This window comes from Monodelphis domestica, chromosome 3, assembly GCF_027887165.1.
Source record: "Monodelphis domestica isolate mMonDom1 chromosome 3, mMonDom1.pri, whole genome shotgun sequence".
Classification (NCBI taxonomy): domain Eukaryota; kingdom Metazoa; phylum Chordata; class Mammalia; order Didelphimorphia; family Didelphidae; genus Monodelphis; species Monodelphis domestica.
The window spans coordinates 478,956,478-478,972,953 of NC_077229.1; the positions used below are offsets into that span (position 1 = coordinate 478,956,478).

The following is a 16,476-nucleotide window of genomic DNA, read 5'->3' on the forward strand; positions in this document are numbered from 1 at the left end:
TTAATGTCTCAATTTTCCTACATACCTTCCAAGTTCTGTCATTTTCCTTTTCAATTCTAACAGCCAATCTGGTACCTCGGTATTGTTTTAATTTTTATTTCTCTAATTAATAGTGACTTAGAATGGAGAGCTTTAATTATTTTGTCTGAAAACTACCAGTTATATCCTTTGACCATTTATCAATTGAGAAATAACTTGTATTCTTATACATTCAACTGGTCTCCTTAAGAAATGCGGCCTTTATTAGAGACTTGGGAACATTTTTTCCAACAACATGATTACTGTCTATTTCTCTCCATCCTGTTCTGCCCTTGGTTTACTGTTTTCTCTTTCCTTTCATTCTGTTCCTTCCTCAAAAGTGTTGCCCTCTTTTCTTTCAGTCCCTTCTCCCCTCTTATCCCTTTCCCCTTCTACTTTCCTGTAGGTAAGATAAATTTCTATATCCAAATGTTTGTTTATGTTTTTCCCCCTTTGAGCCAATTCTAATGAGTAAGGTTCAAGTGCTCCCTTCCAACCTTCCCTATCTTTCCTTCTACTTAAAAATCTTTCATGCCTTTTTTGTGTGTGATAATTTGTCCTTTTGTATTTCCCCATTCCCCCTTCTCCCAATGTATTCCTCTTTCTTATGCCTTAATTTTATTATTTTTAAATATTATCTCATTATATCCAACTCATATTTTCTACTCTATGTACACTCGTAACTGCCCTACTAAGAACTAAGGTTCTTAGGAGTTATAAGAATAATCTTCCATGTATATCAACATGTACAGTTTAACCTTACTGAAGGTCTATTGATTTTTCTTTCCTGTTTACCTTTTTATGCTTCTCTTGAGTCTTGTATTTGAGAATCAAATTTTCCATTTAGCTCTGCTTTTCATCAGTCCTCTATTTCATTAAATACTCACTACCTTATTCTTGGACACCAAGAGACTACTACTACTACTATTACCTTGGAATACTACTCTGAAAGGATATATTCAGTTTTGCTGGGTAAGCGATTCTTGGTTGAAGTCCTGGCTTCTTTGCCCTCTTGAACATCATATTTCATGTCCTCTGTTCCTTTAATACTGAAGAAGTTAAATGTTGTGTTGTTCTGATTGTGGTTTCACAATATGTAGATTTTTTTTTGGTTGCTTCCTTTGCTTTTTGCTGCTCTTTGGCCTAAGAGTTTTGGAATTTGGCTATAATATTTCTTGGAGTTATCCTTTTTGGATCTCTTTCAGGAGGTGGATTATTTAAATTTCTATTTTACCCCCTGATTCTGGACTACCAGGACAATTTTCTTTGATAATTTCTTGAGAGATGATACTTAAGTTCTTTTTTTGATCATGACTTTTAGAATGTCCAATAATTCTTAGATTATCTCTCCTGGATTTTTTTCCCAGGTCATTTATTTTTCCAATGAGATATTTCACATTTTATTGTATTTATTCATTCTTTTGACTATGTTTGATTATTTCTTCATATCTCTTGAAGTCATTAGCTTCCACTTGCCCATTTCTAATTTTTAAAGCTTTAGCTTCTTCATTGAGTTTTTTATCTCCTTTTCCATTTAGCCAATTCTACTTTTTAATGGAGTTTCCTTTTTGTTGGATTTTTTTGTGCTTCTTTTTAAAATAGGCTTATTCTGTTTTTTAAGATATTTATTTCTTCTGTATTTTATTGTGGTTCCTTTACCAAGCGGTTGACTGTTTTAAATAATTTTCCTGTATCACTCTCATTTCTTTCCCCAATTTTTCTTCTACCTCTCTTACCTGATTTTTCAAATTCTTTTTGAGCTCCTCCATGAATTCTTATTAGTCTTGAGACCAATTGCTTTTTTTTTTTTTTTGAGGCTTTGGATACAGCTGACTTTATTATCTTCTGAGTTTGTGTTTTGGTTTTCCTTATCATGAAACAATTTTGAATTTCTTTTTTTGATGTTTGTTCATTTTCCAGCAATTTTCTGTTCTTTTAACTTAAAAAAATTGCTAAGGTTGGGCTTTATTCCTGTGGGGAAAGGTACATTTCCAAGTTTCAAGTTTTTTTTTTTCCTATTGTTCTTCAGAGCTATCTCTGAGGATCTATCTGCTTTCAGTTCTTCCAAGATGGTGTGATATGAGGAAAAGTATACTTAATATTCTCCTAGCCTGCGAGCAATCCCAAGCATTCATTCCCATCTTGGACCTATCACCAGGATCTCTTTCTTTCTTGCAACTGCAAGCACTGGTGTATTCTAGTGCTCTTCCTCACTCTGAGACCATGACACAGGACCACAACCTAGATCTGTATATGGGCAATGGGTTTTGACCCATGTCTTGCACCCAGAGTCACCAGCAAAGGGACCCCTGTAATCTTCTTCTGAGTAGCTGACTTATTGTCTCCAGAACTTTTGCTGCTAATTTAGTTGCCCCCAAGGCCTGTTGCCAAGGTGGGCTTAATTATTTTAAATAAAATTTATTTCTAGATATCTCAATCTCTCTATTCTCTTCTTGGCCCTCAGAAAGCATCACCCAATGAAAAGATGAGTATACATTATTTCTTCATGTTTTTATTTATCAGTTCTTTCTCTAGAGGTGGACATTTATAAATCATTCTTCAAATATTAATTTTGTAGTTGTATATAATGTTCTTTTCATTATTTTATATAGTTCTTTGCAAGTTTTCAGGAAATTAACTTGCTCATTTCTTAAAGCACAGTAATATTCCATGATCAAATACTACAATTTATTCAGATATCGTCCAATTGATGGACATCCCCTCAATTTCCAGTACATTTTCACCTTAAATAGATACTATAAATATTTTGGAACATTTGGTTCTTTTGTTTTTTTTTTCCCTTGATCTCCTTGAGAAATAGACCCAGTAATGCTTTTTATTTTTTCTTGGTCTAAGGGTATGATATAGTTTTATAACTCTTTGGGCATAATTCCAAATTGCTCTCCAAAATGGTTGGATTAGTTCATAGTTCCACCAACAGTGAATCAGTGCTCCAATTTTTCCATATCCCTTTCAACATTTGTCATTTTGCCCTTTCATCATTTTAGCTAATCCAACAGGTACCAGATGATATCTCAGAATTGTTTTGATTTGCCTTCAGTAGTGATTTAGAACATTAAAAAAAAAAAACAAATCTATACATGGCTTTTAATTCTTCATCCCCAAACTCTCCATTCATATCTTTTGACTATTTATCAGTTGGGGAATGTCTCTTACTTTTACAAATTTGACAAGTTTTCTACATATTTTAGATATGAAACCTCTATCTAATAAACTGTCTATAAATATTTTCCCTGAATTTTCTGCTTTCTCCAAGCTATAAATTGCTATATGATTAATCACCACTCTGATATAGGGAATTCCTCACCAAGTTTGGAAATAAAACAATGAATCAATTAGCTTTTATGAAAAGTTATGTTATTTAATGTTATTAGTATTTATAATACTAGGCAGCTGGGTTGTTTAGCAGATAGAGTCAGTTAGGCCTGGAGTTAGGAAGACCTGAATTCAAGTTTGACCTCAAGTACTTACTGAGTCTTAATCCCCTGGAGAAGGAAATGGTAAACAATTCCAGTATCTTTGATAAGAAAACTGCATGGAATATATTGTTGTGCTAGGGATCATAGGGTTATGAAGAGTTGGACAAGACTGAATGACTGAACAACAATAACAAAAAATACTATATGCCAGGTACTGGCCTAGGTGTATAGGATACAAAGGCATAAATGGAAATGTTTAAATGTCATTAAACAGCTCATATTCTGTAAGGGTAGACAACATTCCATGGGAGAAATTAACAAATTTGGATCATATAAATTAGGATTATGTTAAAGTAGTTAAATATATATGTTTATATATATATATGAGAAGAGATGAGATAATACAGGTTAAGGGAACTCACTGTGAGTGAGGTAACTTGGCTCAACCAAGTAAGATAGTTCCTTATCTCATTCCAGGGGATGTTCTCCTGCCTTGAGATTTAATTTAGTATAAATCATCTTACATTTCAACTGTGGAGAAGAGATAAATTATAAGAAAATACATGCAAAGGACAAAAGCTGCCTGTTGTGTGGATTTCAGCTTACAATGAGATCAGCAAGTGGAATTTTGCTTTATCTATCTAGCTTGTGTGGTTTTGTTGTTTACTTAATATTTCTTTTTCGGAAAACAGTCTTTAATTGTGGCCGAATAGTAGAACTCATGCACAAGCCAAATGAATGCCTTAAAGATACACCTTTTATTGATCCATAAATAGAATTATACACAGATTGGTCCTCCTATATTTTCAATGGGAGAAAATTCACAGGGGCAGCTGTATTTGACAATGACAGAACACTTTGGCATGCGCCATTGCCAAGTCATGTTAGCGCCCAAGGAGCCGAGCTCAAGGCTCAGCTCATGGCCTTAGAATTAGCTAGAGGGAAAAGAGCTAATATTTTTCTAGACTCACACTATGCTTTCTCCACTGCACATTGGTCATCATACATATGGAAAAAACAAAGGGTTTAAAAATTCAGCTGGGAAACCAATTGGATATGACAAACTAATAGATCATATTATAAGTGCTGCAGACTTTCCTAAAGAAGTGGCCATAATCCATTGTAAGGCATATACTCATGGAAAGGACAGAATACCCCTAGGGAATGACAGAGCAGACATAACATCAAAATATGCTGCAAGGTTCAACCCCACCGTGTGCTGAATTTCTCTCTGATTGAAAGGCATAATCTCACTGAAGCCTACAATGGAGAAGAAATACAGTCATGGAAAGAGCAGCTAGGCACTAAATTAATCAAAGGCATCTGGATTGCTCAAGGGGGTAAACCTATTCTCCCTAAAAAGCTGTATCAACATCTATGCACCGTAATTCATGCAAAGATACATTATGGAGTGCAAGGGATTCTGGATACCATACAGAGGTTTTGGACAACACCAGGAATAACAACAAATTCCATTAGAACTTGTCAGGCATGTGAAACATGCAGAAGGTATAATCAAGGACATTTTAAGAACATAGCATCGGCAGGCAGATCACTCAGCTATATGCCTTTCCAATGTATTCAAAATGGTTATATCAACATGCCTAAAGAAAAGGGATACAAATATGCTTTGGTGATTGTGGATAGACTGACTAGATGGGTTGAAGCATGTCCATACAAGAAAAATGACACAGCAACATTAGTGAGATTTCTATTAAAAGAGATAATATGGCATTCCTGATACCATAGATTTGGACAAGGGGCCCTATTTCACTTCCCAGGTTCTACAAGAAATCTACAAGAACTTGGGGATTAAAGGCAACTACCATTCAGTTTATCGACCCCCAAGTTCTGGTCAGGTTGAGTGTATGAGCAAAGAATTGAAGACACAGATAGGTAAACTCTGTTCAGAAACACACTTAAAATGGACAGATGTTATGTCTATTGTTTTGTTCAACATAAGAACTAGACCTAGGGTGTCTTGCATATATCACCATTTGAAATGCTATATGGTCAGCCACTTTAGCATGGTAGAACAGTAAAGCCACCATACTTGTCCATGTTAAAAGGGGAATGTGCACTTCATGAATATTTAAAACAGATACAATGTAGAATAGAGGAACTAAGGAAATTGGGTTTGCTTGTGCAAAGAATACCACTAGATTTTTTATTTCCTAAGATAAAAACAGGAGATAAGGTATATGTCGAGAACTCTAATAGAGAATCTCCTACAGAACCAAAATGGATAGGATCAACGTCAGTCGTAATGACAACCCCAACATCTATAAAGGTTGATCAAAAAGATCCATGGTTCCATGCTTCACATGTAAAATTGCATCACACCCACAATGTTGAGTAGCCCTAGGAAAATAATCAAAAATCCACAACAGTCCCTATGGAAAACAAAGGAAAGCACATAAAACTACGGTATCAACAGATAGTACAGATAAGAGAGTTTGCACATGGTAACAGGAAACATGATAACAGGAAAGTACCCCTGAAGCAAATGAACAGTTCCAAAAAGAAATACAGCCAGTGACACAGACAAAAGGAAAATATGCATTTAAAATTTAATTCCACAGAAAGCCTCTGCGTTTTATAAAAAATCTCTACCAACCATAGTGACAGAAAAGAAACAATGTTATCTCAAATGAATACATAACTCCATGACCAAATGAATTACATTATATCCAAATTCTATCTCCAAGACATAACTAAAGAAAACATACAATAAATCTCCTTGTGAAAAATTCAAACATCAAAAAGTTAAGAAAACTTCAAATTCATAGTCTTGACAAAGTTCTAAGAACTTATACTTTTATACTTATACACACCCATGAAGATGAACATAAGTAAAGCTTACTTCCACTCATGAAGAATAAACTGATGAATTCTGACAAGCACTCATAAAGAACTCATAGCTTACTTCCATGCACAAGGAAATTTTCAATCTTACATACATGCACATGTAAAAACCTTACACACATGTATGTTCTTTATTGTTCCAGTTTATTCCTGAATTGAAGAATACAGGACTACAATCAAGAGTGACAGCAGACAAGAGTGGTATGCTGACCAGATGACGGACACACAGAGTTGCTACAATCAACATCAAAGGACATGGAAGGACTTTGAAAGTTTGGACTTGTGATCATGAGGTTATGTAAGAATGCATCATAAATGTTAACATCACATATATGCATACACATGCTGCACTAAAATATAATGTAGGAAGATATCTCATGGAATGGGTAAGTATACAACACATGCATAGTTGCAAAACAGAAAAATTGCACTGATATATAAATTTTTGTGGAAAATTCAAACAAAGATATTCCTTTGAATTTGCACAGAAATCAAGAACAATGTATATGAATGTACATGTGTAAATCTGTATAAATACAACCTATGTACACATGTAGATACTAATGTACTAACAAATTAACTATATTAGAATAATCTATTAATGTTCTAATGACTAACTATAGGGATAGTTCAAGAGATTTTAGCCCTTATTTATTGCTGGTTCAATGCATACACTACCTTCCAAAGATGGACAAAGTTAGCTACATTTGAAACTAATCTTGAAAATGAAATTTTAGTCTTCTAAAATAAAAAAGCTTTTGGGTTATTAATTCCTCACTCTCAGGCCCACACAATTTTATTTTGAGAAAGAAATTTTTGACATCAAATTTTATTCTTAACTAGCCCACAGATTTTTCTGTTTGGTTTTGAAGTTTTAATCTTATTTTTGGTTCTCATATACTCAACACCTTTCCCAAAGGCACTCTTAGAGGGGTGAGGAGTGTGAGATTATAGACATGAACTGTATTAAACTTTGTGTTAAAGATTATAAACTCTAATATGGGACATAATAAATCATAGATAATGAGAAAAAAACCTGATTCCTTTCTTTAGAGGTTAGTTCCACCTTGGACTGAACTTATTAAGGTAAAGCCAGAGTTGTAGGGCAACTCAGCACTGGTCCATCAGGTCTTTACATAATAAGACCACTTTATCTTTAGACAGAGATTTGTTAGGAAACAATTCCATAAATATCTTAGTATTTCATAAGTGATGGTAGTAATTTAATAAAGTTTAATTTTTTACTTTTTACTTTTAAAAAGACCTGTAATAAATTCAACTAGTTGATTTAAAGTTATTGGGCATATCCTGACATTTTTGTTGAACACAGCTGCTTTACCTACTTCATTTTAAATTCTTTTTTGATTATAAATATGTAATAAATTATAATAAATATTCTTATCCAAGAGAAACAAATTCTTATATTAGTTATGCTCAAAATTCTATGTCTTGTTTTATTTTTCCCCCTCTTCTCTCTTACACCTTCTTCATTTCCAGGAAAGTATCCAAATTTTTAAAGGAGTTACAGATGGGAAAAAATATAAAACGTATGATAATGTGGAATTTAAACCTTTCCCTCTTAGAACTGGATAAATATAACCAAAATATAAATAAGAAGTTAAAAGAGTTTATCTTAGATAATCTAGATATGGCATATATTTGAAGAATACTATATGGGAAGAGAAAGGAATATCTTTTTCTTAGTGGCACATGTCACTTTTGCAAAAACTGGCCATATATTAAGATAGATGCAGAAAAACAGAAATGTTAAATGCATTCTTTTTAGATCATAATAGAATAAAAATTAAATTTAACTAGGGATTATGGAATCATACAATAAAAATTGATTGGAGACTAAATAACTTAATCTAAAGAATGAGTGGATTAAAGAACAAGTCCTAGAAACAACAATTATGTTTTTTAAAGAAAGTAAGGAGACACTATAACAAAACTTAAGGGATATAGAAAAGCAGTAATTAGAGGAAAATTTATATCTCTAAACTCTTATATTAATAGAATAAAGATTAATGAATTGGGTATACAATTTTGGAAAAATTAGGAAAATTAAAAATTAAAAATCTCCATTTAAATACAAATTGGACATTCTCAAATTAAAGATGAGACTAACAAAACTGGTTGTAAGAAAGCCATTGTATTAACAAATAAAACTAAGAGCTGGCTTTATAAAAAACCCCAACAAAATATATGTTAATATGGTTTAAAAGGAGAGAGAAAAAAACCTATCCAAATTACTAGAGTAAAAAATGAAAAGGATGAATTTGCTACTAACAAATATGAAATAAAAATAATTATTTAGATTTAATTTTCTCCACATATGCTAATGAATTTAATAAGTTAAGGAAATGGATGAATACTTACAAAAATATAAATTACCTAGACTAACAAGAGGAAATAGACTAAAAAAACCTGTTTTAGAAATTGAATAGGCATAAAGAACTTCTAAAGGAAAAAATATCAAGATTTACAAGAGAATTTTACCAAACATTTAAAGATCATCTAATTTTCATTCTTAAATATATTTATAATATTAATACTTTCAATTTTAAAGCATACTTTATATCAATTATTTCCTTTCATTTTCAAAATGATCCTGTGAGTTAAATATGTACCAAAGGTATGATTATCTCTATTTTACAACTATTATTAGTAAGAGTTTTTATAATTCATATAGGTATACTGCCTATGCTTAGAGTCGAACCAAAGCTAATAAAAATCACTATATACATAAAAAGTATTTGAGCCAAAGTTCACCCAGGTGACTACTGATTGTGCCTAGGAAAAATAAGGTGCTTATTTTTCTAAACCCTTTAATATATCTTTGGTTCCAACTATTTGGTTTTGCTGTATTTATATAGCTGAACCTAAGCAAAGGTTCAGGGAACTCCAAAGCAAAGGTTCAGGGAACTCCACAGTCACATTGTTTCTCAGTATTAATGAACACATTCCAATTCCTGTTCTATAATATGAGGTAATAATTTTATTTTTTCCCTCAAAAATATAATATTTTTAGGATATGTACTTCTGGAAGTTTGGTATACCTTTTCCATGCTTTCTTTCTTTCTTTAGCTTAAATTTTATTTCACATCAAGAAGAAAGAGCAAAGTACAGTGCTAACCATATCACAGAGGTAGTGAACTCCTCTGGATAGTGGCATGGGGAAAACTGTCAAATAAGAGAGGAAATAATAGCCAACTGTTGGTACTTACCTCAGAAACACAGACCCAGGGCTGTCTGCTGGACTTAGCTCCTCACTCACTGTTGTCTGGCTGCTTACACCTTCAAAATGAAAAATATTATCACTAGAGAATTGCCTTTTCTTCACCATTGTGTGTGTGAGTCTGAAAAAGTCAGGAAAGAAGCTTCAAACATTCATGGCCACTCTGAAATGGCTGTGGAAGAGTCGTAGGGTTTTGTCATTGCAGGAAGTTCTTTTACTGTGACCTCTAATCTACATGAGGCCTTAAAAAAAAAAGTTAATGAGTAACACTATTAGTATGCTTGAAGTGGTTTCCTTTTGCCCATATTTTTTTCATAGGCCAAATACCAATTGATCTCAGTTACTTATCATTAGCAATATTGGCACCTCTGAAAATCTGTTACCACAGAAAACAAATGAGAAAAAAAAACACGCTTAAAAAAATATGCTCATTGAACTTTGAAACAGAATTTAATTAAGAAACTACAGATAAAATAATGTGATTATTGTAACCAACGATTAATGCTCTAATTTGACTAAACAAATTAATAAAAAAAACTACAGATATCTAAAACACTACAAACAAGTCAAAATGTGTTTTGTAATTATCTGAAGCTAACAAAGGAACATTAATGATCAATGATTAAAATAATTGAATTTCCTTTGTATTTGACAAAATATACAAAAATAAAGCTGCAGTTCTTTTTAAAAAAATGAATTCTTGTGGAAGGTAAACTTATACAATAATGGTGGATTCAATATGTAAGTTTTGTGTGTTTTTCCATGTAAACATTTTAAATATTGAAACTACAGGGATTTTGTTTGAATAAGAAGCTCTTTAATCCAACTGAATAAGCAACCCTAGCCCATAGTTCTGAAATAATAAATTATTCTTTTATAAACGAAAATGGTACTGATTCACTGTGACTAGGCTATGTGCTCTTTTTATAGAGGCAGCATGGTATGGTGCAAAGAGCACAAGGATTGGGAGTCAGAAGATTTGGGAATCTGCCTTTTATTGGCTGTGTGACCTTTTACACATTATTCTACTGATCCTGCTTTCCTAGAAGGCAGTGTGGCTTAGTGAAGAGCACTCAGTCAGTAAGCCCTACCTTCCAAAATACTTATGGAACTTTGGACAAGTCATTTCATCTCAATGTAAGATGAAAAAAAATAATTTTGGGGCCTACCTCATAGGACTGTTTTGAAACTAGAATGAGAAAATATATTTATTCATTAATAATCACATAATGTTACATAATTCTTTTAAAATTTTATTTATTTTATTTTTAATTTAAATTTTTTTATTTTTAAATATATTTTTCCATGTTTCCATGATTCTTTTTCCCCCTCCCCTATTCCATCCCCCTTCCCAGAGCCAATAAGCAGTTCCACTGGGTTGTACAAATGTTATCACTTGATATCTATTCCCATATCATTCATTTTTGCTATAGAGCAATCTTTTAAAGCCTAAACCCCAAATCACATACCTATATATACATGTGATGTGATGTCATATGTGTTTCTTTTGTCTGAGAAAATACATTTAAAGGACTTTGAAAACTTTGAGTTACTATATAAATGTCAGTCATTGCTTCTTTTAAATAGGGTTAGTAATACTTATACCTTGTTCAATCAAACAATAAGCTTTATTAAGCTCTTGCTATACACTGGGGATATAAAACTAGAAATGAAATCCTTAAGGTTTCTAAAAATAAATGTCCCAAGAATCTTATTTTTTACTGGAGTAGACAGCATGTACATATATAAATTTGGGTAGGGTTTGTATGTTGCCTGTATAAATTATGTATATGTCTATCTACATGGGTTTTCCCAATGTGGCTTCCAGGGAGGCATAAATAAAATGCCATCTCTCTCTTCTCTGTGGGAGACTGATTCCTGCCTAAAGGAGAGAAAGATTTTAGAGTCAAAATGTTTGCCCACTCTTCTATCCTCAGAAAAGGTTGTACTAGAATTATATCTATCTGTTCCCCCTCCCCTAAATATTGTGAATCCAGGGAAAATGAGTTTTTGTGTTCACACTATTTTTCCTGCTAGCTGTCACTTAAGGGAGAAAGAATGTCCAGGCTTTGCTTAGCAAAGGTTTGACTTTTTTTCCCATCCATTGTTACCCAGACACTATCACAAAGGTGAATAACAAATAAATCAATTCATCCAAGCAGAAGTAAACAGAAACTAAAAAAGTTAAGTAGATGAGAATATACTGGGCAAATCAGAGAGAATGAGCTCTCCTAAGAGGAGGAAGATATCTCAGATATACAGATACCCAAATTTATATATGTACATGCTGTCTACTCCAGTAGACATACACATGCACATACATACACATATCTATATACCTGTTGACTGAGAAAAAAACACAGAACTATTAAATAGTCAAAATCACTCTTTAATCAAGGGCAAAAAGGGGTTCAAGGCCTCGACACAGAGCTGTGTGCCACACACTGCACAGAGTCCGAGGATTGAACTCTGGCCGCTCTGCTCACTGACCCCTGGGAGTGGCACCAAGATAGATGAAACAACAGAGAACAAAACAATTTGGGGATCCTATATACCATTTGGGGAATCCAGGGATAGGGAAAGATGATTAACATTACCATAGCCACAAAGAAAATGGGAGTGTTCAAACTACATTGACAGGATACAATCAAGCTTGGAAAAGGAATCATAGCTAGAGGCTAGGGTGTAAGAGAAAGGGCTATTTACAATGGTTGCTAAAGGATGGTTCCTGCCCAGGTGTGGTTCTTGGGAAGGGTTGGACACAGTAGGGGAGACTGCCTACAAAAGAGGGTCCTTAGCATATGCTTAGTCCCATTCAACTAGGATTGTCATTCCCCTGAGGGTCCCCCACTCAGTATGAAACTGCTAGTTTAGGATTCCCTTCAGGGTAGAGTCCCTTTGGAACAGGGAACCAATGAAAACTTTTTGGTCTCCAACCTATAAGCTAGTCCTGAAACTTGGGGTTCATCAGATTCCACGAGGCCACAAGTTTGGGATCCCTAGATTCCATGCTGACACCCCTATACACACACATATCCAAATGTATCTATATCTCATTTTCATTAGGGGAAATTCTGTGAAGTTTCTAGGGCATCAAACCAGAAATCAAGATGCATTTGAGGTACCAGCTCTTTTACATATTGATTTCTTCCTAAAGTTTTTTTTTTTCTGCTCCAAGATATCCTGGAACTGAATGTATCCCTTTCAAAGCTAGAAGAAGCTCTCCTCTTCCAAATATACATAGACAGAAAGCATCAAGTAATCATTTTTCCCCATCAACAAGAAGAGTCATAGAAATGCTTAGGATTAAATCCTAGGTTACATAAGGATACACAAAAGATGAACAAAATAAATATAAGATATTTGGGCATGGGGCAGACACAAGGAGCTGGGGGACTAAGGAAAGTAGTCATTAAACTATGTCTTGAAGGAAACGGGAGTAAGAGGCAACTCTTATTCTTATTCTCAGAAGAGAGTTCAAACTAGGTAAAGAGGGGGTGGGGTCTGATGTGCAAATGCATAGATATAGGAAATATAGCACCATGTGTGAGAATGCAAGAAAGCAAGTTCAGCTAGACCTTAGAGTGTAGGAGAGAGATATATAATAAGACCATTAAAGTATGTTAGAGTCAAGTTATGAAAGACTCAATATTAAATAAAGGAGTTTATAATATTTTCTAGAGGATAAATGGAGTCACTGATATTTATAAAGAAAATAAGATAGAAAAAGTTACACTTAAATTGGTAAATAATTTTGGCAGTGTATGGGTGTTATGGGGTTCAGATATGTACCCCTGGGGTTCAGGAAGAATACCTTTTGCAAGAATGCAAGACTCCAAAACTTAGCTTAAAAACAAAAAGAGAAATTTATTAATTTAGAAAGTAATGTTGAGAATGGCCAGGAGGATAGCAAGGTAGAACAGCAAGATGGGGAGCAGTTCCTTGGGTGGACAGCATGAATGGAAAGGCTGTTTTCCATGGGGACAGCATGGATGGAAAGTCTGTCTCCCAGATGACATCAATTCTGGGGATTTTATTCTCTTTACAACAGATGCTATGTCATGGTGTGGACATGACTTAGAGTGGTAAACCCTCAGGCATTTGGTAGGGTGGAGTGGTCATCTGACTAGGGTCTGCTTGGAGGCATAAATATTCATCTCTTTGTCCATCTTAAATCTAGAGTACTATCAAAGAGGATAAACATCTCACGACCCTGGGGGGGGGGGGCGGGTCATTGGGTGTTTCTAGGTTCAGAGGATGCAAAAGCAAGGGAGTTTCCCTGATAATAGTTTGCCTGGGTTTCTGGGGGGTACAGTGCCCATGTCATCTCCCCCTTCTCCTAATATGTAAGGGAAAAGGGACGATAGTCTCAGTATTCTGTAACTTCCTCAGAGCTGAGAATGGGTGTAGAGTTGTCCCTGCCTAAAGTTAGGAGAGAGAGGTATTGACTGTAGGCCATGTCCAGAGCCTCAGGCTGGAATGGTTGTCAACGTTATGGTGATGTCTGGCATCTGGGTGGATCCTATGAGTGCTTTTACCTAGAAGAAACTAGAGAGATGAATCAGAGAATTATATGTCCAGCTGGCTGTGTATGCATGATTGAAAACATAGAGGAAGACCCAAAATTTAAGGAAAGAAATAGTTATGGTCAGATAGTTAAAAGCTAAAATAAAAGGGGTTAAGATAACAGGGAAGGAAAGGCTGTGGGCACAGGGTCTTAGGGACATGTCCTCAGTGAATGCCTGGATCCTAGGTAGCTGGGAATCTGCTTGGAGATGTGAAGGATATCCAGCAACTGCTTCCCCTGATGGGCAGACAGGTCATAAGGGGAGAGTCAGCCTCTAAGATAGAAGTGTAGAAGCCAGGACTAGAGCAAACACTAGAACACCAGATAGAAACAGAGAAAATTAGTACAATAGCAATTGATATTACACATTTGCATTTGGTTATCTTAGCCAACAGACTTCTTCAGAAATCATCTTCTGACAGGATTAGATCCCTTTAGGAAATCGGATTCCTGAGTTGTTTGCAGAGCTGGTATGTGATGTCTCTGTTAAATAATATCCTTTTGCAAAGTACACAATTATAATATCTATAAACACTTGAGTAACAATATTTTACAAATGAATTTCTTTACCCCAGATTCTGGGGAAAATTCAGGAGACCTTTGAGTTATTCCAAGCTCAAGATCCAAACTTCAATGAAGGCTGCAAATATAAGCCATCACTTAATAAACTTCACCTACTTCTCAAAGTATGTTCCCTAACAGTTTGAGAATGTTCAATTATTAACCTTAAAAGGTTGTTTGGGGAAACGGAAATTTTAATTTTCCAATTTGTATTATGTGCTGATTATGGGAATTAGTCACAAAGGAAGAAGGCCCCAAAAGGGAAAATATCTTCTCAAATCACAAAGGACACAGTGATTGGCTGCATGTACCAAGCAAGGCTGTCACTGCCATTATTGTTTCACTCAAGGATTAGCAGCCTAGATGGTCAGGAAAGTTCAGTCCAAGGTGAGCCTTAGGCTGCTTTCTCTAACCATCCTAGGACTTTCTCTCTCCTTAGAGCACTTTGTGGCCATTGGATCCCAGAAACCTTTTGCCTTAATAGACAAGTCTTACCCATTTCAGCTGAGAAAAGTTCTGCTTATCAGCAGTCCAAAAACAAATTTCCATACCCTCAAACAAGCTTTTCTGATCATTTACCCTCTCTAAGGATTCCTTAAAGCCCATAGGTCTACATTATAGCAATTATTCTTACATATTTTGGCAATAATTAATTTGTCACAATTTAGTCATAAAACCTGAACAGGAATGTTGAATTCATTAGCTCTATAGTAATATACAAATCAAGGCTAGATCAAATCCTGACCTTAGGCCATCTGAAGGAACCAAGACAAGATCAATCAGTAATCTCTCTAAGGAATTTTCAGAGAAATTCCAGAATTATTTGTGATTCTACAAAACTACATACATCAATTCTAGAAATTATCTCTAAGTTAAAGATCCAATTATGAGAACAGCACATCTATCTGTTCTCTTTCACCTTCTCTCTCTCTCTCTCTCTCTCTCTCTCTCTCTCTCTCTCTCTCTCTCTCTCTCTCTCTCTCTTTTCCTTCAAAATCCTCTGCTTAAAAAGCAGAACACAACTTCCATTCTTCCTTCACAAATTTGCATACTCAAGCTTTATGGACTTTAGATCAAAGTCCCTTTTTCTTTTGAATTCAAACCCAACATACCTTCTCTACTTTCTCTGACTTGCTTTTACCATCATAAGTCAAACAAACATTCCACTGGTATCACTTCTATTGCTAATAGGTAACCAAAAGAATTCTGATTTCAAGGATCATTGAACTACTGTATCTTTAGCATAGTACTCATCAGTTATAAATTTCAGTTCATAGTACAAATTGGTAAACTGAGACAAGCACTGAGTATTGAACAAAATCTTTGGTAGAGTCAGGTTTACAATGAGCTTTTGTTTACATCCAAACAATACTTGAAATGTATATTTTAGCAGCAACTCACATAACATTTAAAAAAATTTTCATAAAGCATTTAGTATTACAGGATCTATTTTAAATTTGGAGATTTGAAACTTTTTAAGGACTGTAAGCCTTAAAGCAAGCCTTTTGACAAGCAGGCTGATTATCTATTTTCAAGACCAAGAAGTTAAATGTAATAATAAAGTTAGTCCAACTTTAATACATTGGGATGAAAACCATTGAGATGAAAACATTTTGATAATTTTAAATAAAAACCCATTTTTGGTCAGTTTAAACACTTAAACCCATTTTTCCCCCTTTAATACTCTTATGGTGGAAAGGTAGATAAGGATGGAATGCAGTCTTTTTGAGGCTATACTGCTAAAAATCTATTTTACAAAACCGATCTGTGGCTTTTCTATACAAACT

At 34.4% G+C, this 16,476-nt stretch overlaps 1 protein-coding gene across 5 annotated transcripts in view; it reads right to left on the reverse strand.

Annotated features, from left to right (window-relative positions):
• Positions 1–9,780, reverse strand: part of GRAMD2B (GRAM domain containing 2B) — an 83,711-nt gene extending 73,931 nt beyond the window's left edge. For 4 of the 5 annotated variants that reach the window (XM_056824696.1, XM_056824695.1, XM_056824692.1 and 1 more), the window contains exon 1: positions 9,551–9,779. In XM_056824696.1, coding sequence (XP_056680674.1) covers positions 9,551–9,669 — 119 coding nt within the window. In that variant the 5' untranslated portion in view covers positions 9,670–9,779. Of the gene's footprint in view, positions 1–9,550 lie in introns of all 5 variants that reach the window. The other variant, XR_008917903.1, reaches the window with a different exon arrangement.
• Between the last annotated feature and the right edge of the window lie 6,696 nt (positions 9,781–16,476).